General features: G+C 41.1%; 1 protein-coding gene across 1 annotated transcript in view; it reads left to right on the forward strand.

Moving 5' to 3' along the window:
• cacna2d3a (calcium channel, voltage-dependent, alpha 2/delta subunit 3a) overlaps positions 1-27,607 on the forward strand; it is a gene marked incomplete at its 5' end in the record, with an annotated part of 116,481 nt that overhangs the window by 35,544 nt on the left and 53,330 nt on the right. Inside the window, 5 exons of the mRNA XM_084552580.1 lie at positions 15,288-15,450; positions 18,505-18,636; positions 20,280-20,491; positions 22,255-22,329; positions 26,575-26,664. Coding sequence (XP_084408706.1) covers positions 15,288-15,450; positions 18,505-18,636; positions 20,280-20,491; positions 22,255-22,329; positions 26,575-26,664 — 672 coding nt within the window. The remainder of the gene's footprint in view (positions 1-15,287; positions 15,451-18,504; positions 18,637-20,279; positions 20,492-22,254; positions 22,330-26,574; positions 26,665-27,607) is intronic.

Raw genomic sequence — 27,607 nt, forward strand, 5'->3', positions numbered from 1 at the left:
CGGGCAAATGCATTCAGCTAATCACATCTGCATACACATCCCCCAAACCAAGCAACTGCTCCCATGGTTCTGCCTCAAATCCATTTGAACAGCTTTAAATTTTGAGTGCAGCTTTGTATTGTGTTTTGCCCGTGTGTTGTGTTGTGTGTGTGTGTGTGTGTGTGTGTGAGCTAAAGAGAGAAAAAGAATGTGTGTGTGGTTGTGCGCCCTTGATGTTTTTGCCTGGGTTTGCTGTGCATCATGCACATCATCATCTCAGAACAGAGTTTATTAAAGTAGGAGGAGTAAATAGGACATATGATACTAAGTCGACTCGGGAGTATTTGCCGCTGAACTACTTACCAAGTCTGTGGCATGTGTGTTACTACGTGTCCCTTCCGCAGCATGTTTACTCGGTCAGCTTTTTAAGGTATTAACAGTGAACGCCCTGTGGTTTTCTGCTGTCACTGGTTATAAAGAAGGATCAATTACTAAATTTAACCACTGGCTTCTGTTCAGCTCTGACTCTTTCTCTCACTGTGCCTCTATCATTTCTTCTTTTTTTGTCATCTCTGCAATTTCCCTCCGTGCTTTAAAGGAAAATTACACCCTTTAACACTTTGACAACGCTTCAGAGACATGGTATTTTCATGTTAATTTGTTGTGAATGATGTGTAATCTTTGTTACTGAACACAGATGTCAAGAAACTGTTGATCAGCAGAAAATATACGAGTCATTTAAGGACATTTCTCTGTTTCCAGCTTTGCTAATGCGAGGATACCCCTTTTTATATGACAGCGAACTGGATATCTGTATTTCTTTGAACTAAAGCCATAAAATAACCATGTGTTGGTCACTGAATAGTAAGCTCCTGTCACGTACTTTATAAACACAAAGTAACAAATTGCGTCTGATACAAACTCGTGTATACACCTGACAAGTGTTTATCCATGAAGGCCGCTTTGCATGCTTTATGTGCTTGTGCATTTGCATGTGTCACTTGAGGATTCCTGTCTGTGTGCGTGTCTGTGTTTTGTGTGGTGCTGGATGGCAGTAATATTGTGTGGGAACACAGCAGTGCTATATGCCAGTAATTATTCGGTGGTGATGAGACGAGCCCAACAAAATGAGAGCCCCTGTTTTCAGCTATAATGACACAGCTACAGAGCTGATACTGGCTGATAGAGCCTACACTGTAATGGAGAGTGAGTTTCGCAGTGTCTAGGAGAGAGTGACCCATCAAACCGAAACGAAAGAAGATACAGTATCACGTACCCGGTTTGACATTAATGTGGCAATGGGAACAAAAGTAGAAAGGGGAAGGGCAAGCAAAAGAAATAAGGAGAGAGTCATGGAAGGAAAACAATAAATAGTCACAATCACAAGTATCTACCAGATGCTTGTTATAGTAATAGCATCTACTTTGATCAGATATTCTGCACACAGACCACACAGAGATGTTGGGTTGGAAAAAGATTGAAAAATAAAACATATCAAACCATGAAGGACCCCAAGGCTCACAGCCATATTTATTTCACAACACAAAAGAAATGCGTACTTTCTTTTCTGCGTGTCCTTCAGTAATAATATGATATAATATTCTCACACCCTAACCAAAGAAGTGTCTTTATCACTTCTGAGCAGAATAAACTCACCATCACGTTTGTCTCCGTCATAACTACAGTTACGCCTCATATCCATAGACTGTATAAAGAAGAACTGCTCCTCCAAAGTGAAGCCAAAGCAAGTAGAGCTCCCCCTGGTGGCTGGCTGCAGTATAGGTCATAAGCTCCACCTCCTCCATGTTAGTAGATGGGACCTGGGCTAAATTAAAACACGAAAGTATTAGTTAGTTTTAGTCAGTTGTTTGACGCTATAGAAACTAAACTAAAACACGAAAGTACACGTCAAGGTACACAAATGCATTCTACAGTCCTGCAATTAAATCTTAGCTTCTTGCAGGTTATGGTTGATTCAGTGGTGTTTTATTTCAGAAGCTGTGGTTTGTACTACTAATGAATTGATTGTGTTGCGCTGACAAATATTTCTATTATCTTGACAACCCCATACCAGTGGACTTGCCTAAATAACATAAACACTTTTTGTTTATTTCAAGATTAAAAGTACCACAAAATACTTCCTCCAAAATTATCATATGGTTAATTTACCACCTTTCTGACGCTGTTTCAGCATAAACTAAACAATACTAGCATACGATATGCCTAATGAACTGGCAAGTGAGTGTACATTTCACACAAATGCTCTTACCTTTTTATTTTTGATGTATTATATTCCTGTGCATCATTCTCTCCTTTATAATTTTGTCATTCTCATTGGCTGTGGTTGGTGCAGCTGAACTAACATCAGTGCCAACATTCCTGGCAATGCTTAGGCCACCCGCCGATATGATACCCTGCTGATACACTGAACCCAGTTTGGCTCACTCAAGGTTTGACTGACTCACAGGTTTGGTTTAGCTGACTCGGGTGGTCAAAAGTAACACCAGTGAGGAATAAATGAAGGACAAAAGTCATAATCTCAAGAAATGTATTCGAAGATCTTGATAGTCACAGCCAATGAATGCGTCTCTGTCCAAAGCATAGACTGTATAAAGATGGACGGAGGAACAGCTCCTCAGAAGTGATGCCAAAGCAAGTAGAGCTCCCCCTGGTGGCTGGCTGCAGTATAGGTCTTAAGCTCCGCCTCCTCCATATTAGTAGACGGGACCTGGGCCAAATTACAGTCAGTTTTAGTTAGTTATTTGACGCTATAACCGGATGTGACTTCATGGTCACTACAAGTTGCCATGGCAACCGACCACAAAGCGGTCCCATAGGAACGGGAGAGGTGGAAAAAAATAAATAAATAAGTACGGTGTGTAATCCAACATTTTCTTGTAACTCATGGAGGTAGAGCACATGGTAGTATTAATTAAACAACAATTTCTTCAGGCATGCTCTGTATTATTGAATTACCATATATTAATTTGTCTTCCGCCTCCACAACAACTTGTGAACCTGGACCTTGCTGAAGATTTCCACTTATGAGGTTGTGAATACCACAAGAGGGTTCAGTACATGTGAACTTTAATCGTGAACGGAATAAACACAAAACCAGTTGAAGAAAACTGTTATATCTGCCCAGCTATAGACCTTTTTTACAGCAGACATTTTGACATGTCACTGTTGGTAAATCACAGGTGTATTAATAATGGCCAGGTATGTGAACCAGCATGAAAACAAAAAGGCAGGACCTCTCCAGCGCTGTCCTTACCCTGACAAGTCGAAATATCTTGCTTCCTGATAAGGTGTCCATGTTAGTGCTCATATCTGTTTCTGTGTTTTGTTGAGCAGGTTTGTCGTATTTTTCAGTACTCATCTTGGCAAATTGATCATTTTTTCATTGCTAATTGTGTTTTGAGTTGCCTGAGCATTAAACGAGGTGTTTGCGTATCCGTTAGGTGAGATGACAAATTGCGGTAGCCGTTTACATGCATGTGAATATGCATGCACATATTTGTGAGCGCAGCTTATGCACACCTGCGTAGGTGTGTGTTCGCGTCTCTACAGCTCCGATGGTGGCATTTCTAATAGTGCTTTTTACTGCGGAACATGGTGAATGGATGGTAATTATCACCGGCTGTGCTAAAAATACCACTTCCACGCTGTAGGGTGAAACCTCCTCCATCACTATTCGGGGTTTATTATAAAATGTTTGTGTGGTTTATTGCTATTGGATACATATTTGGCTGGCAGCGGTTTGATAGGAATTTCCTTATCTATCCTTTCCAGAGCTCTTCTGCTTCCATGTGAAATTGGCATGGTAATCTGCTGCGATTTTCCTCCCTCACTCTTTTACCCGCAATGCTCTGTAAATAGGAAAGCAGGGAGCAGTCTCCCATGCCCTCTGCAGCCAATGAAATCTTTCCTTCGAGGTTGCAGACAAACAGCCAATTGCCAAGCCCGATGTTGACTGAAAGAGTAGCCCCGGTCTGGAGGGAGCAGTGTGAGAGAAATGCTTAATCTTTTTTTTGTCGTTCTCGCACTCCCCCGTGTCGGGTATTACCATCGAGTGCAGAGAGGTGGCCACATGCTTGTTGATCTGCTGTTCTTAATACTGGCAAACAATTTTTGACCTCTGTCTGTGTATCCAAAGCATCTTCTGCTTCGCTGTCCTGTCACATGCATGGCTAGTGATGCGAGATGGTATTTTAAAGGCCTTTATTCAAAAGCTGGCCTTGACTGATCCATATATAATGCACAATTACACCGTACACATGTTAAGTCTCACCAACTCTGCACACAAAGCATTTAAAGGCACCAGTGTCAAAGTGGTTCAAACAACAAAGAAGGTTACAATAAAGATATATAGAGGGGTAGGCATATATGTGTAGAGAACCCCCTTGAAAGACTGAATGTATTTTATGAATCTGAGGTATTAAAATGAAACATATTCCTATTTACTGTCCTAACCCGCTGATCATATTGCACTGATGCTTAATCATATACTTTTTTTTATCAAACGGGAGTCAGATCAGAGTAAAGTGACTTGTCTTTGGAAGGTGAGAGAAATGATTTTCCACTGGTGACAGGAGGTTAGAGTGTTGGTGTAGATCCGTTGACTAAACACATTTTAAGCTTTTGAGTATCTCCACATTTCAGTTGAGTGCAGGACGCATGGACATGAAGTGTGTGGGAAAAAATGTCATGCTTTATTAACCTCCCGAAAAGCTCAGGTGTTGTTTGTTCAAAGCTGATAATTTATGAACTCAAGAGTTGTTTTTACTTCAGTTTCCGTGACGATCATGTTTTGTGCCCCGTGTATTATTTTACAATAAATGAACAAAAGTCTACTAACTTGCATGGGTTCTAGATCAGGAGCAGTAGAAAGAAGAAATGATATTCAGACAAATTGTTTAAATCACAATGAAAAACATGCACTTCAAGTTGTGTAACTGTCAATCAGACTGCCTTTCTGGAGCCTGCATGCAGCCAGGAACAGGGTTCACATGCTTGGCACAAAAAACCTGTTGAGCCCTGAGGGTCCCTAAGCAAGCGGACAGAGAGTCAAGTAGTCAGTAGCAGTTGAGTTGAGTCAAGGATACAGGTTTTGATCCTTAACAGCAAGCACGCACAGCTATGGTAAGCCCCGGTGGGAAAACAAGTGTCAGTCAGTCCGATCCCTTATTGCTCATAGGAAGTTAAACTTTGTTAAAAAGAACTGAGGTAAATTTGTGACACTACTTAAAGAACTTTCATCAACTGGGATTGTGTTGTAATTAATGTAAATGAGGAATAAAGGAAAGACAGGATTACCTGCATCAGGGTATTTGGAAACATACAGCATATCGAACTGCTGCAGTATGTGCTGTAATGGAATTTTCATGTAACCTTTCTTTGTATCCTCACATGAACTGTAAATGAACTGCAGAAGATGCTGGGAATACCCTGGGAGTCCCATTTACGTGTTTCTGTAGCAAAAAAACGTTGCAGACGTTTCCTTTTACGTAGAAGTTGTTTTTCCAACCTGTCTGGATATATGAATTATATCTAGATTCAACAGTACACTATTGTCACCTGAGGACAGTTGCACCCGGAGAAGCGGGGCGTGTACAAGTGTTTAAAACCTGTATATTCTGTATCATAGGTAGAGACAACTAACTCACCCTGCAGCTTGTGTGCATGGTGACAATTCCAGTCCCCGCCGGCCAGGTAAATAAAACTTGAAAAGACATTTTCCTCTGACAAAGTCTCTTTATTTGACAAACAAGCCCAGTGATAAGTGAGTTTTTCCACAACAGTACCAGCGCAGACCTGATATCTGATATTAAACTCATAGAGGTTAATATCAAATTCCTGATAAGGTGTCCATTTGACTCCGTGCATCAGCTGCAACCCGACTGCATCACTTTCCTACTTTCCACTGTATTGAAGCTCTGAGATTAATGTTTTGTATCACTGTTGATTTCAACAATTTCACAGTGACATTAATTATTAAGTACCAACATTTTAGCAACATCATTTGAAAAATAACATGGATGCACTGATGAACTTCACAGCAATAACAATTCAGTTGTAGCATCAATGCAAAGTTAGGACTTATAAAGTAGGATTTTAAGTTTGTATGTGAATCATTACTTGGCCGTTCCTTCAAGTTATTTACTCACTCTGCTGTCTTGTTTACCCTCTGATTACCTATATCCATGCCCCCTAGTTGTTTTCCACTCAGATTTCCACACTCTGGGAGTGGTGTCTCCTCCTTTTCCAACCGTGGAGAAAGAGTAGTGAGTTGGGTGAGAAATAGAGTAGAGCCTAAGTGGAGATTAGAGTTAAAAGTGAACACCAGAGGGTGGAGCGTCACGGTGAACCCTCCCCTGTCTTTTCTGTCTCATACTCTCCCCTTGAGGCTGTTGATCCACTGTTTTGCTCTCTGCGGGATTTATCAAAATCAGCAATGGGAGCGGGTTATTTGTAAGTGAGCATGTGAACAGTGCATAGGTCCTGAACTCATATATATTGGATGTGCACATAATATACTAAGCTGCATATGTGCTCTCCAGTATGGCAAATAGACTCTGGCTGTAATGCAGTGTGGCCAAGTGTGTCTTATCGGCAGACATATTTTTGTAACTGACAAGGGCAGTGCTGATCGCTATAAACAAGTCTATAATTTAAAAGAATACTGATAAAAAGAATCGTTTAAACTCAATTGCACTCCAGCAGCTTACATTAATATCAGTGCGCCACAATCTTGTGTAACTGCTTGAAATCCGTCCTTAAAAGGCACCCACTATACTCAGGGATTGCGGGGCAGTATTTAAAGTCGGCATTAAGTGTGTGGCTGTCTGTAATACCTTCCTGCTCAAGTCACGCACTGCATCAGAAAAATATTCTGACAGGTCTGTAGAAACCAGTGAAATGCATGTCTAGTAGGGTTGTTTATATATCACAGAAATCCGTCAGAAGCTATTTCGAAGGGTTTCACAGACAATTTAATAACTTTGACCTTAAAAGGTAAAGAACACAAAAATAATGGATTAAAAATAAATTGTGATATATACAGTGTATATGTTTAAAAAAGTAGACTTTTTGAAAGTACTTCAAATAAATGATCAAAATTTGCTTAAAAATGAACGATGATGAAAAGTATAAAATGAAATAGAGAGAACAAAACTGTATTTAGTTTACTCTTTCATTTAGTAAATTTCTCCCTTTGAATAAAGGTCCTAAATGAAACTTGGGTTATGTTCTGCAGATTGAAATAGACAATTAATCATGATTTATTGTGTGAAAAAAAAAATTTGAGTTTGTGGAGCAAAGTGCTGCAATATACCTATTATAATTTGCAAATTAACAGTTGTATGTGCAAAAAAATATTATAAAAATATTATGCAATCTTTATTACAATGATTGTATTAAGGAGAATGAAAAATGAATGAAAAACTTTCTGATGCGACCATCAAGACCTGATTACACAAAAGTATGATCACTAACAGGCTTCATGCTTGAATTTTGTTTCTGAAAAAATACTTGTTTATAAAAAGCATAGACTGTATAAAGATGGACGGCGGAAGAGCTCCTCAAAAGTGAAGCCAAAGCAAATAGAGCTCCCCCTGGTGGCTGGCTGCAGTCACCAGGTGAGGGGGTGGAGCTTATGACCTTTTTGTTTTAGTTAGTTATTTGACTCTATAGAAACAGGATGTGACATCATGATCGCTACAAGTTGCCATGCCAACTGGCCGTGAAGTGGTCCGCAGGACCGTGAGAGTTGGAAGACAAAAAATAAATACATAAGTACAGTGTATAATCCCACATTTCCTTGTAAGAGTACAGTATTAATTAAACGAAAATGCTAGTGAGTCTGACGGAAGTGTGGGCAGGTTATCGATATTGCAGCGTGTGGCTCCATTTTCGGACCGTACTGTGCAGACTCTGGCTCCAAAGTCGCAAGATGGCGCCGCCTGTATCCTCAGGAAAACAGCGTCAGGTTGGCCAATGCACGGAAGTGGAGACACATTGTCCATATTTATACAGTCTATGATAAATCGCACCAGCTTTTTGCTCTTTCATACATGAGATGTTGTAAGATTGTTAAAAACATTTACGATAGATGGTACTTTTTTTTAATGACTGTCAGTATGTGTTCAAATGTTGTAAAGGTTACAAAACAATAACATATCCCCATAATGTGGTTTTATTATCAATTAGTCAATAATCTCTTGATATGAAATTGCCCACATTACACAATAAACGTAACAGTTTATGGCTTGTATTTTTAAACAGATGACCTGAATTATGCTCCACTTCTTACCTTTCGCCAACCCTCTCCGTGTGTCCCACACTGAGTGAGTGGGTGCTGATGGTTCATGTGCAATCTCTCGGCGTAATGCACTGCAGCGTTAAAGATCAGGTTGTTAACACCATGATCAGGGACTGCATTAGTGGCACTGGGCACTCCTTGACTGTAACGCTGGAATGGCATAATTGACTTACTCAACACATACACCCACACTTGGATACACACATTTCGCCAGGCTAATGCAGCCTCAGAAGCCTGCATGTATGCAGATGCACGCACGCACACACACATGCACGCCATGCTTTGTCTCTGCCTCCAATCATACACCCACACTCACACCCACGCTATTAAAACTCAAAAGCTGTGCGATTTTAATCAAAATTAAGGGCCACATGTTGTGAATGTAAATTAGTCTATTAGCAGACTCATTAAATGTAGTTTGTTTTACTTAGCTGTACTTTATATTTTCTATACTTTTAACAGCTATTGCCTCTGGTGATGTTTTCTCTTATCTTTTGTGTCTCTGTTTTCCAAAACGCTTACTTAGAGTACATCTGCAGTGTTAATTGTTTCTCTGACTCGAGTCATTAGTAACCATTGTTTTCTGCCTTGGATCTTTAGATAGTCGCTTTGTGTGCATGTGTGTGTGTGTGACCACGTCAAATATCTGGAATGAAAGAAAATCAGTTGTTTGAGGATATAAGGACATTTTCAAAGGAGCTATGGCATGTAATGTCAAGATGTGAGATTTATTTAATTAAAAAATAATTTAAGGAATTAAAAAAATATATATTTCAGATTCTGCATAATTGTTTCAGAAATCTACTTTTGGCAAATACGACTGTGTTAACTCCTTTGTACTACAAGTCAAATTGCCATGAGTTATATCCTCTCTCAGAAGCGGTGTTCAGATGACACTCATGTGGATTAGATCTACTCATCAGAGGCTTGAGAAAGGAAATCTACTAAGTAGGTCTCTGAATACATTGGTTACTAAGTAGCATGGGATATGTGGCATCAGGACTGAGTGAGTGTGTCAGAAGTCATATTGCTACAAAAGGGGTCTTCTCAGCATCAAATCATAGCTAGACTGGAGTAGGTCTAAGCAGTCATTACATGGCACTCAATAATTCTTTGTGGAAAACTGGATCAGTTGGGTTCAAAGACCCAGCATGTATTCCCCTAGATCATGTGTGCAAAGTTAATGCAATGATAATGCCTTAACCCAAACTCCTGTTGTAAAGTTCTGGTAAAGCTATGGTAGCTCATACCCCCAGAAGCTCCAACAGACTGTGAAAACTTGTGTTCTCTACTACAGAAACAGGCTGGTCATGCAATGTGGTAAACTCCGTAACTCTGTAATATTATATAGATAGCCTTTCTCTTCTTTTAAATGCCAGTGTTCAGTTTTTGGGCCCTGCTATAGACTGGCGACCTGTCCAGGGTGTACCCCGCCTCTCGCCCGATGACAGCTGGGATAGGCTCCAGCAGACCCCCGCGACCCTTAACAGGAATAAGCGGGTACAGAAGATGAATGAATGAATGAATGTTCAGTTTTTGCTGTTGTTGTTTTGGTGTTTATGGCAGACCTAAAAAAAATAACCACTTGGGCTTTGCCCAAGCTCCATCAGATATGATCATTTTAAAAATGCTTGGGTCCCCCCCAATACCTATCGGGACATCCCTACTGTCAAAAGATCAATAGGTCAAACTTTGTTCATTGAGAGATAGAAAAGCCCCTTCATCACGGATTCTGAGAGTTTGAGAAATGCAGGATTTCAAAATCTTGCCAGAACAAGGAGTTGAAACACAGCCAAACCCTTGCAGACAGTGGATGGCTGGAAACATGTATTGAAGAATCCAAGTTTGAAATTTGTGCCAGTAACCGAAGGGTGTTAGTAAGGAGACTGGAGACAAAATGATACAGCAGTGTATCAAACCAACAGCGAAGCATGGATGGTTGGAATATTCAGGTCAAGTGGAAAAGAGACGCCTCTCTAGAGTTGGACACCTACACTGAATGACTCCACCTTGACCACGAAGAAGTAGAAGTACTTGATTCTTCAGAGGCTTGCTACACCCAGAATGATTCACAATACAGCAAGCTAATGAGCCCAAAGCAAAGCTTTGAAGAACGACTTGAAGATCAGTGCTGTCTGTCACTGACGTATCCCCATTCAACATTTATGGGGCATTTGATGACTCAGAAAGCAAACCATTCCTAATATCACAAGAAGCTCTTTGAACATTGTAAGATCATGCTGGCATATGGGTTATGGGTTTTGGACAAACTAGTGGAGTCCATTGAAACACTTGAGCAAAAATATTACCTCTACTTACAATTAGTAATCAGAAATTCATGTACATTTTTCAGATCTGGCTTTTTTTAGCTCAAAATTGTTACGCTTATAACATTATTCCTAAAATTTTGTAGGTCTCCCTTGTACCTCCAAAACAGTTGTGACTCATCAGAGAATGGACATGGGCCTTCTGAGGGTGTCCTGTGGTGTCTGGCAACAAAATGTTGTTAGTAGGGGCCTTTGGGTCCTATGGTTTGAGGGAGGGGCCTCTGTGGATCAGGCTTGTTCCAGTGCATCCTACAGATACTTAGATCAGTTTGGGATCTAGGGAATTTGGAGGCCAGGTCAACACCATGTGCTGTTCTTCAAGTTGTTCTTAAACCGTTTTTGTGTGGCGCCTGAGTCAGGCTGCATCCTGCTGGGGATGGCTGCTGCCATCAAGGAGTGTCATTACTATGGGGTGGGGGTGTCTGGTCTGGTCTAGGTGGGTGGTACATGTCTAAGTAACATCCACTTAAATGCCAGGTCCAAAAGTTTCCCAGCAGAACATTGTATTGTCACAAGATGGTCAATATTATGTAATTCTCCTGTCAGTAGTTTTAATGTTGTATCTGATCAGTGATAGCTTGTAATGGAATGACATGTGTATTAAGACAGATGTAAAAAATATTTTTATTTTTTTACAAATAAACTTTGTCTTTTAGTCGAAAAGGGGTAAATATCTATCTCACTTTCTTATTCCACCAGTTGTACATGTACAGATTGAACAGGGCCACAACCTGCAAGGTTGTAGGGAGAAACCAGCAGAAAGGAATACTAGACTGTGAGAAGCTTGATGACGATTGGAGACAGCAAGTGAACAATGGGTCGAAGGAAACAGGCTGGGCCAGAAATGGAAAGGGATAAATCAGGTTGAGAAGGAGAGGGAGGAAATGTGAGAGAGAGAACACTAGAACAGGTACAAACGAGACAATGGCAGAAAGGGAACAGAGTGGAGACACAATGGGGCCCTGTCTGCTGCAGGTGCTGCAGCTCTGCCTCTGTGTACCATGTGTGAGTGTGTAAACTGGTGTCTTGTGTGAACTAAACTCATGCTCATTTTTATGCGCCCTGGTTTTAACTTCAGGCACTCAACATGTGAGATTGTTTCTCTGCCTCAAAGTGGGGATGTACAGTATGCGTCAGTTTGCTTTTCAAGAACCACAACATGCAACATGTTTCAGTCAAAAGTTCTGATCTCAATCTCATTCATGGATTGTTTCTGTGTGTTTTGTATGGACTTTATGGAGCTGCAAACTCAGAGACACCTGGTCGTGTAGTTGACAATGAAGTTTAACTGGGATTAGTAGGACCTAAGAATTATAAAAAATAAGCATCATCTTTAAACAGGAAGTCGTTTTTGGAAAAAAAAATAAAAATTATGTCCTCATATGTGGACATGGGGATTGTTTCACTGTATATTACGATCATCAATGTGTAACAAAATGTAAAACTGTTCATTTTAATACCTGGACATGGCTGAGCAAAGACAGAATTGCAAACAATGAAGTCCCAGTGTCCTCAAACAAGTACTTGCAGAATTTGCGTGTCGTGTCAAACTAGAAAAGTTAATAAGCATAAATAAACAAGTTTCAATTGTAACATTTGATGAGGTTTTCTCCCGTGATCGGCTGTAGAATTAATCTGCTATCATATTTTTGTACCGACTAGTGTATCGACCCTTTGCTACCACTAGATTAAAGACAAAAGAGTCTTCCAAGTTTAAATGAAGCAGAATAAGTTGCCACAAACTTAAAACTTAATGTCCCCATATGAGGACACAGGGTCTCAGGAGGTTATGGTATTCTGCCGGCAAGCCTGTTGTCTGCAGTATTTGTGAGTTGTGTTTGTGTCCACTTGGTGAACAAAGTTCGCTCAGTTTTAGCTCAGGTTTTGGTCTCCGCCAATATCTCTCAAATATGAACGCCATAGTTAACAGTAGCTTTTGATGGATTTATTTTTTTTTTTTCCAGAAACGGTTTATAACGTCATCAAAACTGATTGAGCACTGTAGAGTTACCGAATACATAGCCTATGTTTGCAGCCTATCCAGCTGTTCAAACTTGCTTCTATATACTATACTATCCTTTCCTGTCTCATCCTTTGCTTATTGTCCTCTAATAAGACATTCTTTGAATTTTTATTCTCATCTATCCTTTTGCCTTTTATATCGTTCTGGGTCGTTGTATTGTACTTGCCCATCTTATCCTAACCTATTGTCCCGTTCTGTGCTTTTTATCTATATTTTGTCCTTTCTCCTCTTGTTCTCACGTCTCTATATCTCTCTCAATAACTTTCAACCTCACTTTTATGAAGTCTAGTTAAATATATTTCAACAGTGTAGATAGCTCAACCATTGGTGTCGTAAAGTCTTATTTGTACTAAACGCTCTTTACAAAGCTTTTGTCTTGAAATAATTGCTACATGAATAAATCTTTACTTACTATAAGACTTACGGTCAAAACTGACCTCTTAGTTTTAAAGTGAACTTTTCGTCTCACCTCCTCCTACCTTTAAAAGTGCAATTTGAAGTGATTCCACAGAGCAGCGCAGCAAAACAGTCAAGTCATTCTGTTCACACTGTTGCACTTAACACTTAAACTGCACCAAAATGGTTGTAGAAAATGGACAGTATCCCAAACATCATAAAGGCCGATGTGGATCAAATTTTCACAAGTGGTGGTTCAAGACCAAAAAGTGAGTTGCATACTAATGATTTGCTAAATGCTGACTGGAGAAACTCATGTCCTGCACTGGCTGGCACTGTGTGAGAGGCTGCCATGTGTTTGCGCATTAAATCACGTTCCTGCTCTGTACCCTTTGAACCTCCTCAACAACTTCATTATAAGATGGGTATTTTATTGTTTTTAGCATGTAAGTGAAATTTGGCTAATAGGATTGTTCATTTTCAGGTCCAAGGAGTAATAGAACAAGTCTGATAAAAAAATAAATAGGAGAGAAAATATAGGCGCAAATATGCAACGCTGTGCTCCCTCACCTTGAAATGGCAGTGTTCCCCTTGATAAAAGGCTAATAAGTCTAATCAGGCCTGATTAATTACACCGATAGGAACTGCGTTTGCCAGCGTAATTGATGGCTTTATCTGTGTTTTGCACTGTGCTGAAGGGATGATGGTGCTTCTTCTGGAAGAAGATTTAGTCCAAATGAAGGTTATTGCTGCTGGAATAGAGAAGCTAGGGTGGTGGGAAAAGTCCGATGAAATTGTGGGACAATGAATTACTTCTCAGGTCTAAGTGGTTGTGTCAGGACTATTTGGTGATGAATAGGCAACATTATGGCGATTTTAAGATGTGTACTCAGCGCTGTTTTTCTCCGGAAAGATTCACTCTTCAGCTGGCAGTGCCGTCTTTTCAGTTCTGCCGAGCTCGTGCCTCAGAAATCCAGAGTCCAGAGAGTGTCTGTCCCTCTGAATGACAACACATGTACAGAGGCGTTGTATTAGACTCTGGGGAATGGGAATTCATTCTACTCACAGGTCCTTTTCAAACCCTATTCTCTTGGAGATTACAAGAGAAATCAATGTGGCCTTAAGCCATTTAATCACCACTGCTCACCTGCACACGGGAGTGATCCTGTGCTGCTGCCGTTTCTATTGACAGTAAGAACAGTAAAGTATGTTTGTTAATGAGGATGTTTTTCTCCATTATCCAATGTCTAACTGCTATCCTAAGCACCTACGTACGTACGTTACTTGTGACTTGAACAAGGACTTTATAAATATACAGTAGCTATACTCCACCTGATTTTCCACATGTACATGATGTGACCACAATTATATTCTAATTTTCCTGAAAACCAGATGTTGAGCGTGTTGTATTACAGTAGATAAATTACACTGTAAACAGTGTTGATTCTAGGTTCTGGGGGCCCCCAGGCAAAGACTTATATGTGCTATCTCTTTAGTCTAACTTGCAAATCTGTTATAGGGTAGATAGAAGGGGGACCCTCGGGAGGCTTGTGGAGCATTGTTGATGCACTGTGGGGCCTTCATAGATTTAAGATGGTCTCCTGTCTCATTCTTTTTTTTCTCTGGGCTCCAAACAATGGCTTGGTTTGCCTGTCTTGACGGTGCTGCTGTATCTGCCCGTTTAGTTCAGTTATATGTAAACATGCAAAACACGTATGAAATCAGTCAGCCACTTGAGCAGCGTTTGTCGTCTTTTGTTCCGCATCAGCTGTAGCCTTTTCAGGCATCGCCCTGCGAGGCACCTCAGAGCCTTCTGGGATGCAGAGAGTCATGTGCTCTATATTTATCTGGCTCTATGATTTATTAATATTCTCCCCGGTATGCACAGCACTAAAAATACATCGGAGGCAGAGCACCACATGCAGCATCTAGCTATGAAGGGAGAGTGCGGAGGCTTGAGGAGAGATTCGTCTACTCAGCAGCTTTCCAACGTCGTGCACGTCTGGGGTGATCCGAGGATTCAGATTACTTCGGTACAAAATCTTCTCCCTGAGTCAGCGCTTAAGTGACCCAGACCTTCAATGTATTGGCAATGTATTGATGACATGATTCAGCAATTTGAATACAGTGAAAGTGAAACACTTGATCTAAATGACAGCTTCAGTGACCTAACGTATAAGTTATATCTGTGCCTCACTTTATGTCTCTTTCTTTCTTTCTTTCTTTCTTTCTTTCTTTCTAGTATGAATACTTTAATGCGGTGCTGATCAATGAGGTGAATGAGGAGGGGAAGAGCGTAGAGCTGGGAGGAGAATTTATCCTGCAACCAAATGACCACTTTAACAACCTGTCAGTCAACCTCAGCCTCAGCGTGGTCCAGGTGCCCACCAACATGTACAACAAAGGTATGTTCACTTCAATAAATTTGCTAAGCGGCTCAGTTTAACACAATTAAAATACGACTGAAACCCTTGTCTACAAGAGTCATCATGTGCGCTGCTGCACGTAAATGTACGCCCGTGCCAGGAGGAGGATTTGAGTTCATTAACTGTAACTCCTTGGATCATCCCTGCCACACACTGACTTAATTAGCAGTTAAATAATTAGACTCGTGCCAATTTACCGTCCACTCAAGTCCAACCGGTGGAAGCCACGGCCTCGTGCAATGCTCGGTGGACGGAGTGAATGTCACGTCGGCTTAACCCAGCTACCAGAGGCGAAGGAATTATATGGAGAGATTGAAGAAAAGAGAGCGAAAGCAAATGAGAAAGAAAGTAGGTTAAGTCAGACTGATGGAGGGTCTGAGCAACATATTAATTGCAGCTAGGTAGGAAAAAAAAAAAAGAGGGGAAAAAGGCGAGCGGGAGTGTCGGCAGGAGGGTGAATGAGATGAAATGAATGGAAGTGCTAGGAAAGTGAGGCTGGCAGGCTGAGAGGCCGGTACAGAGAGAGGAAGAGTAATTTTGATTTGATTCACAGGCAAATTAGCAGACTCACTCACACATACGCACTTGCACACATATCTTTAAGAGTTTTAGATCTTCAGGCTTTGTTCAGGGGAAGCAATAAAAATTACTTCTCTGGAAACTCGCTTAAAGTCTCCTTTTGAACGATCTCGCAAATGTTTGCATGTCTAATACGGTATTTTTAGTTTCTTAATGTTTCTTTCATCACGGGGCAGCGGCACTTACATATAATTGATATTTTCATGCATATCATTCACTTTCAGCCAGGAAACCAGCAGGTGTTCAGACAGAAAATAGAAATGTGCTGAAAAACAATGTAGTGTAGGTGTCGGGCTACGGATGAAAAGGTACAATATGAAGTGCAGTTTCGGGAGCACATTCATGAGTGTGAAGGCTTATTGCACACTGATTTTTTATTTTTTATCAAGACAAGACTTGCCCTCACTGAAGAGTTAAAGTGTTATAACAGCAGACCACAGTTTTCTGATGAAGGACGAAGATATTGTTTTCCCCACAAGCCAATCACTGTCACCTGAAGTTGTTCTTTATGTTGCTGAAGAGCTGGCTGCGGCCCGTTCACTTCATAAATTTATTTTATTTTATTTTTTTTGCGTCAGCCGTGATGAATTGTAGTTTAAGTCCACGGTAGCAGAGAGAGCTTCTTGCCCCTGGAGATTAATCGCAGGAGGAGCGCGTCACCTCAGACATCCATCTTCCAACCTCACAATGCAAACCAAAACACAACCCTCACGGTCGTTTTTTATGCGGCTACATGACAGGAGTATGTTCTAGCCACGCGCTGAAGCCGTGATCGCTTTTGCAGCGGGTCGATTCGTACAGCGGACTCATCGTTTTTCAGTTCTCTCCTGTTTCTAGTGATGGCATCTTGCTCTCCTCATTAAACTATAATTATTGGAGGCAACCTAACGACATAAACAATGTGTATCACGTGATTTCAGTTTTCTCTGGTCACCCCTGTTACTACAGCACACACTTCCTAATCCTAGTTTTTAATCTAAATATATGCTCCTGTGAATATTTCAAAATGGAACAGCTCTGATGTAAAAAGTGCCGAGGTGGAGATGAATTCAAACGGTAGCTTATGGGGAAAGTATAGAGGCCATACCCGCTCCTTCATTATGATGAGTTCAGATTGTAATAGGCACTCAAACTGCACCAGAAGTGACTGTATTGTTGTGTAAATGGAGCCTGGATCAAATCCAAACCCCGTCTCCACTCGACTCCATAGCGGTGGATGGGTGTTTACTATCAAGAGAGGACTTTAGTGCGCTAGCTTCCAGAAGAATAATTCAATCATGGCTTATTGGCGTGACTGTTGACAGCGGAACAATGTTGCCAGCATAGGAGATGATGGGAAATCTGTTATCTACTTTTCTTCCTCTCTGTCCATTTGGTACTCGTCTGTCTGCCTGACGGTTCCTCTGTCATTTTCTGCCTGTCTTCTTCTTTTTTTTTTTTTATCTCCCTCTAAAGGCTATTGTGCATCTGTCTCACTGTATGATTGTGTCTGTCTGTCTGTCTGTTCATCCTTTTCTGTTTCCATCTTCCCAACCCTGCTTCTGAACCGGGCGTCTGTAATAAGCTTGGCAGTCTGGCCGCTAACCAGTATTCTCATGACTCTGTCAGTCTGCAAATTGAAAAGAAGCTCCAATAATTGGATATGGAGTTTGTTTGGAATTATATGCAAATACCATTGCACGTAATGCCCGTATTGTGCAGATGCACATGCATATACTACTGTATATCCGCTACAAAGGCGCTACTATAGAAACGAAGAGCAGCACAAAAAAAGGGTTATATGTGAGAACGCGCAACAGATACAAATATTTAATTTGGCACCTGTGGAATAAACCCCCCCACCTTCTAATCTCGGTTTCTGTTGATGTCTTTAGTTTTATCTGGTTGACTAGCCATCTCTAGCAGAGAGTGTTTTAAATGTGCTGGTGGGATCTACGGCCCAGAAATCACTAATCCTCAGTGAGGTGAGTGCGCCCTGAGGAACAAATACAAAGTGACCAAACAGCAGCTACTGCACGTTAGCTCTATTTTCTAGTGACTGCCATTTTAAAAAAGCCCTTCAAACCCATTTTCTGAATATTCTTTCATGTAAAACAGCTGTCACAAAGATTTAGATTCAGGTCTGAATTCAGTTTTGACCAAATATGTAGTTATTGTGTTTTGTCTTCTTTTTCTTTTCAGAGCAGAACAATCTACAATCTCCCCCTATTCCTGTTCTCTTTTGTCTCTTGAGTGTTTTTTCTCGACTCTCTTCATTTTCACTCACTTTCCTTATATCTTTTTGTAATGAATAGGTCCTGATAGAGATCTGTGGACGCTCTCTGTGTTATAAGATATGACTGAATGAACAGGCACCAGAGAATCCCAACCTCCCGGACTGTTAACCTTAATCCTTTTCTCCGTGTGTCTTCCCCCTCCCACGTTTTTCTTTCTCTCTTTCTTTTTTTTTTTCAGACTCTGCAATTGTGAATGGAGTGTACTGGTCTGAGGCCTTGAACAAAGTGTTTGTGGATAACTTTGAGAGAGACCCATCACTCATATGGCAGTACTTTGGCAGCGCCAAGGGCTTCTTCAGACAGTACCCAGGTAAGCGTTTGTTTGTTGTGAGGCGGGATGTGTGCTGGGTTGTGACTGTGTGTGTGTGTGTGTGTGTGTGTGTAATTAAGTCGCTGTCTTCTTAGAGCAGAACAGCGGGTGTGTGGGAATCTTCAGTGACTGACAGCCAGAGACTGGAGGCTAACAGGGTGGCAGGGAGGAGAACGGGGGAGAGAAGATAGAAGAAGAGAGAGGGGGTAAAGAGAGACAGGAGAGAGTTTGTGGAGATTAGAGAGTGGGTGAAGAAAATGGATTAAAAACATTTGAAGTAGACGAAGTAGACTGGATAAATAGATGAAGTAGACTGGATTGTTAAGAATATTGAATGGAGTTGGTGAGTACATATTGTATGTTGCAGTGGTTATGAGAAAATGGATGGCCTTTTCTCTTTTATTTATATATTTTGGCCTTTTGAACCTACATATAAGTGTTCTGCAGCTATGCTTTTTGATTTCAACTGCCCCATTTTACGTCTGACATACAGTACGTACTCTGGGCAGATCTGGCTATCAAAGGGTTTCTTCTGCTGTCCATTGTTAGCTGCATGACCTGCAAGCCTCCAAAGGCATGTCTGCATGAGGACTCTGTGAGGAAATTAAAATCATTCTATTCTGTCCCTTAAAGTTGGCTTGAAGTAGCGAGCCCAAATATTTTATTTAAATAAATGTCTGTCAAGTCCGTATCTATCACTAAATGAGCACAGTGGTGACAGAGTCTGCGGCCCGCTGATGGAGGTATTGCATATAACATTTATATACTATAAAGAATGGCAACATTCTCGTAAAAAAGTTACTGCAGGTTTAATCTCTATAAACCGATGTGAATACAGAATGCTAAACTACTGTTGCAGTTCTACATTAAAAGCATTTAACTCGAAAAACTGGAGCTCACTCTTATCATGTGTTTTGTCAGTGAGGTTAGCACTTATCGTTCACTGAAAAGTGCTTCTACACAATTAGACAACAATCATTTCTTGACAGCCGATCAGTTTTAAATATTGCAGTGGGCTACTAGATGAAGAGCTGCAGATGACAGGCCGCACATTTCCAACTACTCGCCAAGGCGTCCGACTCCTTTCACTGTGCCCTGCTGGTGGTAGATTCATGCTGCGTGCGACCTAAAATCTCAAATGCGGTTACTCACGGAATGATTGAAAAAGGCTGTTTAGACCTCTTTATTAAAACCGGCGATGTTGCCAGCAATAACTGCAGGTGTCATCATAACAGACGACTGAAATGTTCAAGATTCCTACTTTAAATTCAATTTTTTAAATCCTGTTTTCTTTTTACTGAAGAAATAATCCCCGTGCAAATAGCTGACAGTGTGTTCTGTGGATTGTTCGGTGTATTTCTCAGCGCCACAGTCACCTCCATTGTACAGGGGTTGCGAAAGGCATCTCTGTCTACGCAAATACATACAGTTCTTGTAATAGTGAGGAAAAAAAAAATAGGTTTACAATTCGGGTCAACTGAATCTTTAAAAAATACGCTTCTTTTGTAGCTTAAAAGGAGTGTATTTTGGCAGGATGTTTTGCTGGTCACCTTTACCGTTGTTTGTTTTCTTTCCATACAAATTATGCCGCTCCAGCACTATCCCAGTTCAGTGGTTTATTACTGATATATGATGTTTTAAAGGAATCAAGTGGAAACCAGATGAACACGGAGTCATAGCCTTTGACTGCCGTAACCGGAAGTGGTACATCCAGGCCGCAACCTCTCCAAAGGACGTGGTGATCCTGGTGGACGTCAGCGGCAGCATGAAAGGCCTCAGATTGACTATCGCCAGGCAGACTGTTTCCTCCATACTGGACACTCTTGGAGATGATGATTTTTTTAACATCATTGCTGTAAGTTCACATACGTGTGCGTACAGTTTTGAAGGAGGCACTTAAAATACTTAAAAAGCTCTGTGGATTTTAGATGAACATTGGCACACACGCACACTTAAGGCTGTTACGTACTCCACGAGAAGTGAGAGCAATTTTGTTCTCGCAGCTTGTTCTCGACACATCAACCGGGCAGAACTTTTTTCTCGTGTGGTGTCTGACAACTATTTTCTCATTTATAAAATTACCTGGCCAGAACTAACTTTTTTCTTGTTCTTGCAGCCCAAGGAACAAAAAGATTTCTCGCTTCTCACGGAGTATGTAACAAGCTTTAGTGTATATACACCAATAACATTTGCCATGTTGTGACAATACAATGTTCTGCTGGGAAACTTTCGCGCCCGGCATTCTTGTGGGTGTTACTTAGACATGTACCACCCACCTAGACCAGACCAGGCACCCCCACCCCATAGCAATGACACTCCTTGATGGCGGAAGCCATCCCCAGCAGGATGCAGCCTGACACAGACACACACACAAAAAGTTTAAGAACAACTCAAAAAAACATGAAAAACAGAACAAGGTGTTGACCTGGCCTCCAAATTCACTAGATCACAAACTGATCAAGTATCTGTGTGATGCACTGGAACAAGCCTGATCCACGGAGACCCCTCCCCTCAACCCATAGGACCCTAAGGCCCCCACTAATAACATTGTGTTGCCAGACACCACAGGACACCCTCAGAAGGCCCGTGCCCATTCTCTGGACTGTTTTGGAGGCACAAGGGAGACCTGCACAATATTAGGAATGTGGTCATAATGTAATGCCTGATCGGTGTATATGCATGTAAAAAACAAAAAAGAGTAAAATACAATACACAGAACCTCTTCTCCTCGGCAATGCTGGAACGAATAAGCTTTCTCTCTTGTCACGCTCACTACCAATTAGCAGGCGTCTAAATGAAGATTTGAAATGCAAAAGAGACAGTTGTGATTGGATGCCGCCTCAGGCACATAAACTATTGTTATCACGTTTCAGTCTGATTCTGTGCGGAACGTGTGTATGTGTGCGTGCGAACGTTCTGATGCCGTTTCACTTCAAAACACAGCGACTCGTTTCCAGTCTCTTTCTCCACCGAACAAAGTTTTCATTATCATTTAATATCCTAATCATGCCAGTTCAAAAACAGCTCTGTAGAAAAATAAAGAAGAAAGGGATTTGACAATCGGGCAGAAATGTATTGTTTTCCCCAGACCTTCTTTAGGGGGACGTTTCAATTTGACTCATCTGTTTCTTCTGTCCTCTTTTTACTTGCGTTATATATTACTATGTCACTTTTACTTTTACTGTTTTTTTGAAGAAAAAAATCTAAAGTATTTGCAGTGGTTAAATAAATTATGTACACATTTGAGAGAAACAGGACTATTTCATGCAGTGAAAGTTTGTTTGGTGTTGCACACACAATCACATATATTCTCATACAGAGATTAGTGCAGAATTACTGGCTTCGGAAGAACACACTTCCATTGTCTGTCTTGGACTTTGAAGCCTAATTCACACTGATGCATTAAATGGAGAGTATTATCACAGGATGACAGGCACTGGGTACATTATGTACTGTACAGTGTGTGCAACGTGTGCATATGTGTGTGTGTGTGTGTGCACTGTTCATCAAGATGAGCTTCTAACATCTTCTCTGTGTGTTTTTAAACATTAAACAGTTCTACATGGAACCGATTTAAAGTAATTAAAATGATGAATCATTCCCTTTGTATTCCTCCAGTACAACGAGGAATTGCATTATGTGGAACCATGCCTGAATGGAACTCTGGTGCAAGCGGACGTCACCAACAAAGATGTGAGTATTTCTTTCCTCGCGTCCTATTGTTTTCTCTCGTTACAGTCGACTGGAAGTCAGTAATGAATTTTTGTGACTGAGGTTAAGTGTAGTATTAAGAAAAAATAGTGTAAGGGGAAAAAATCCTCTTTTACTGGTGATGTGCAACAGCAAAATGTGGGATTTTGGGTTCCGAGTGGCACTTTTAAAGTTCTTTTTTTAAAGGAAGCACATCCAACTTTCACCATTGATAACACAGATTTATGTAAGAAGACCTAATAGGGAAAGAAGATGATTTAACTTAAATGGTTTGCGCTTATTGTAATTGGAGATGCAAAAGGCTGCTTACACCCACTCCATCTATATACGTGTCACAAACCAAGAATCCGACCAAACTGCAATAGTCCAATGGTAAGAAAAAGGTGGCTCTTCTCTGTTGAGATGCTTGTGCGTCACCGTTGTGCTGCTGCAGGTGATCGTTTCACTTTCACAGAGCGTCCATTTTTAATAGGCCTTCATTTAAAGCAGCCGTGATAATTGAGGACAAGGGTAGACCCTGCGATTCGTTGACGTATTACACGCGAACTGGCTCATTTATCGAGTCGACACAACCGATTGCTTCGTTGCAGCTCTAATTTAAACGACGTCATCCGCACGTAGCGCGATCCATCAGTAACACATTATAGGAAGGACATTTACTGTATATGAAAATATGTCACTGATATATTGGTAAACACTAAAGTGCGGTGAGCACTGCGCCCTGCTCATGGTAGATAATAACAATCTCGCACTGATGTCCAATGTTCGAGGGATGCGGTGTGTTCAAATGTCTTTCCGTGTATTTGGGGAATCAATTCGAGATGTTTTCATTAAGATGACCTGAAAAAAAATCCCTGCTGCTACTGATTTTACAGAAAATCCCATCTTCCATTGCAGAGTCTCCGGTGCCAGCGCTATAGATTGCAACTTTTGAGTGCCCACTAAAAATTCAGTCTTTTTAAAATTCAGTGTAAACATACAGTTACCCACCCCTCTCAGTCCAGTGTGAATCTTTTGGGCTTAGCTGTTTACTAGCAGGTGCATGGTCTACTTTCCGTGGGCCTCGTGCTAGAGCTGCAGAGCTCTACGCGTGTTCCAGTTGGTGTTTAAGTTAGCTTCTGTTTACTTCTTTAGGGAGTGTACTCTTATGCATATGGATTAGCGTCGTGCATTTATTTCCAGACGGTAGTTTAATGTAGTGTGAGTCAGCCAGCTAAGTGTGGAAGGCAGTCTGCAACAGTAGATAAGGCTAATGTCTTTTACTTCAACCGAGGGCAGGAAGCGGCTGTCAAACTGGAGACTTAAACTTACTGATATGTCTTTACAAAATCTGTTATTTCAACAGGGTCAGAAGTACACTGTGTCAAGATTCTATTTGACTTGACTTGTATTTAAAAAGTGGCATCCATCCTGTCTTATTATTACTCACATGCGCAGTATTTTGTAAAACCTTAAAGGGAAATTGTCAGCATTTCAACATTATCTCTTTGTAACTTAAAGAGCAATCCTGTAGGTTGGGAGTGTCATTGCTTCTGTTACAGATGGACAGTTGATTTAACCTAATGCTCTTATTCTTGGTTTCTAGTTTTCTAGGATTGGGTGAGTGAGTCTTCTCTGAAGGAACAATTTAACAACAATAAAAGAAACAAATGAGATTTTCTGCAGTAAAATACTTGTTGATATAGTTTTTCTGTGCACCCACTAAGAATGGAGAGTTTGTCTTAAAGGGGAACTACTGTTTTTTTACAACCTAGACCTTATTTCTGGCATAAAATATGATCGTTTATTCACCCATATAACTCTGGTGTCATTTGGAGTCGTTCGTCAGGTATTTACATCCGCGTATATCCATATAATGGGAGTAAATGGGGCACCGCAACGCAGCCTCTTAATAACGCATTGTCTGCCTTGTTGCAAAAAACTAGCAGTAGCAAATTACAGGTAAACAAGCCGCGCGGGTACGCGTGGCGCTCAGAGATGACATCATCCAGGCCAGAGGTTAGTAGGTCGGATCCCGGATGATGATAACAGCTGACTCCGGACTCAACGGGGAATAGCACTAGCATATCATAAGAAAATATTGGTGAAATGAACACGTTTCGTGGCAGATAATGCGTTATTTAGAGGCTGCGTTGCGGTGCCCCAGTCACTCCCACTATATGGATATACGCAGATCTAAATATCTGACGAACGACTCCAAGTAACAACAGAGTTATATGGGTGAGTAAACTATCGTATTTTATGCCAGAAATAAGGTCCAGGTTGTAAAAAAACAGTAGTTCACCTTTAAGGTCAGATAATGTTTAGCAGCTCTAAACTTTAACTGCTTTTCAACTAAATTAGTGCAGTGCACAACTTTCCAAATGGAACGGCTGCACCATCCGAGCTGTAATCAAGTCAATCAATCTAGTTATTCAAAATACTTATCAACAAAACAGTATCAACGGCAATATGAGCCAATCTAATATAATATGACGCCAATATGATGATACGCTATTGGTCTGACATCATATTTATCACTACAATGCTCGCTGATTTGTCACAAGCTTATCCTACTCATATCTGTGCACATTACTCACTCTTTTTGCTCAGCAAAATCAACTCTTTTTCTCCTTCTTTTTTTAACATGCATTTATCAGAGCTTCATCTGCCCCCATGTGGAGATAAATTACTTGCCATAAAAATCAAAACCTTAAGCTTTAGCAAGCTGCAATTTAAGATATTTTGGTTCATTCATTCATTCATTATATATATATATATATATGTCCTAAATATATATATATATAAATCCCAGCAGCCGGGCTTCTTTAAGCTGGCTGCTGTGATTGTTTCTTGAGAATAAAAAGTGTCTGTGCCATTGAAGGGCTTGATGTCCAATGCACATTTCAGAGCCTTGCGGTGCAGAACAAAAGGCTGGGCACATTCGGCATTGCATTCACACGGACACACGCGCGCACATTTTCAATCTGCCACTTTAGTACACTGCTGCGCCAGAGATTGAACGTAGCCCGCTGTGCCGAGAAAATAAAATCACTCCGATCTTAACTCACAAGCACTCACACGCACACTCACGCGCAATAGGTAAAGTTTGCTGTGCTCGGGGGTGCAGCCTTTCATTGAAACCGATTAACCTTTTTATCCACATCCATGGAAAAGGTTGCGTTTTTTTTGCCATATGGAGGTGTTGTCAGGGACGCTGGAGGTTGTTTTCGTGCACCTATTTATTTGCGCGTTGTACTTACGCCCTGTGTGTTTGCGTTTGTGCGTGTTTGCTCCCAAGTGAGCAAGCGCTGATATGGCCTTATGTTGTTCGGTCCCCCCACTGTGTGTTTCCTCTTCCCGTCAGCAAGGAACAGAGGAACAGAGGAGGAGATGACTTTAGGAAAGGAAAGGGAGAGGAGGAAGAGATAGATAAAAACAGCTTGAAGACAGTGTAGGTCTGGTGTAGGTCTGGAGTGTTCCTAAATCATAAAAAAACTAATATGTCTGTATATCTCATATGTAATGCTTCTGTTGTCACACGAACTATAAAGGAGTGTGAGGGTTGCTAACTACAGGTGGAAATGCTTTTTCAGGTAGTTGCATGGAGCCAGCCATAGGAAATTGTTCCAAATGTCAACAACAGGATCTAAATAGCTGTGAATAGATTAGATATGATAATGGCCTGCTGTGTGTGTATGTCGCCTCAAGACCATTGCAAATAATGAGACATGCACACGAGACCTGTTGGGCTGCAGACAACATTAAATTCGTTGAACATTAAATAATTGCCAAATTGACAGTGTGCCCTTTGTGGCACAATCCCACCTATGAGCAGAAACACACATAAATAAATGTGCTAGGACGGACACAACTGAATAATTGTCAACTGTAGCGAGGGGAAGGGAAAACTGGTCGTTATATTTCTTTCAGTCAGTATGTGACATTTCGCTCCATGATAATGTGGTAGTTTGCCAAGAAACTGGCTCATGGCTGAATTAACGAGGCGATTAGACCATTGGTGCAGTCTATGCTCACACATAAATGAAGATGAATCAGATGTAGCTAAATGTTATCATCTGTATTAAGCACAAATATAATCCTTAACTTTACATTTCCGCCTTTTTTTTTAAAATCACAGTTAACCCCTGTCCTAAACTTTTGTTTCTATAGTACACTGTGTCCCACTTCTTCTGTCCTCATGTCACCATGTTCGTAACGCTCCCTCCCCAAACTTTCTTTTCCCAGCACTTCCGCGAACACCTCGACAAGCTGTTCGCTCAAGGCATTGGCATGTTAGACATCGCTCTGACCGAGGCCTTCAATCTTCTCGGTGACGTAAGTAACAGACTCGTGCGCGATCACCCTCCGGCGCATACACACACACACGCGCACACATACACGTCATCATGCACAAAATTAATTAGGGCTGTAATTAATAGCTACGTAAACAGAATCATGCAAAAAATGAGTAAACAAGGCACTTGATGACTCAGGTTACTGGTCCAACATCTACTCATTATGAACAAGCAATTAATCAAAAGCATGCACGCAAACACACGGGCGCACACACACACACACACACACTTAACACATTCTGCATGATTTGAACAACATGTATCTATCAAAGTGTGTACCGCAGTGACATGCTGCAAAATGATCTGTAATTTTATGTTGGTACTGCACTCTCATGTTAGAGGTCATTTTACCTTGCGTGGCAGGCTACTGTTATTACATTAACATGCTGTTAGCTTCCATGTCGTTTTGGTAAGTCATGTAAAGATACACCGATCAGCCACAACATTAAAACCACAGACAGGGGAAATAAATAACGTTGACCATCTTGTGACAATTCAGTGTTCTGCTAGGAAACTTTGGACCTCACATTCTTGTGAGTGTTACTTAGACACGTAGCACCCACCTAGACCAGACCAGACCAGGCAACCCCACCCCATAGCAATGACACCCCTTGCTGGCAGCAGCCATCCCCAGCAGGATGCAACCTGACACAGGCACACACATAAAAACGCTCTAGGAACAACATGAAGAACAGGGCAAAGTGCTGACCTTGCCTCCAAATTCACTAGATCCCAAACTGATCAAGCATCTGTGGTATGCACTGGAACAAGCCTGATCCACAGAGGCCCATCTCTTCAACCCATAGGACCCAGAGACTCCCAGTAACATTCTGTTGCCAGACACCACAGGACACCCTCAGAAGACCCATGTCCATTCTCTGATGAGTCACAACTGTTTTGGAGAACTACACGATATTAGGAAG

Source organism: Chelon labrosus (assembly GCF_963514085.1).
Source record: "Chelon labrosus genome assembly, chromosome: 10".
NCBI classification, from domain to species: Eukaryota; Metazoa; Chordata; class Actinopteri; order Mugiliformes; family Mugilidae; genus Chelon; species Chelon labrosus.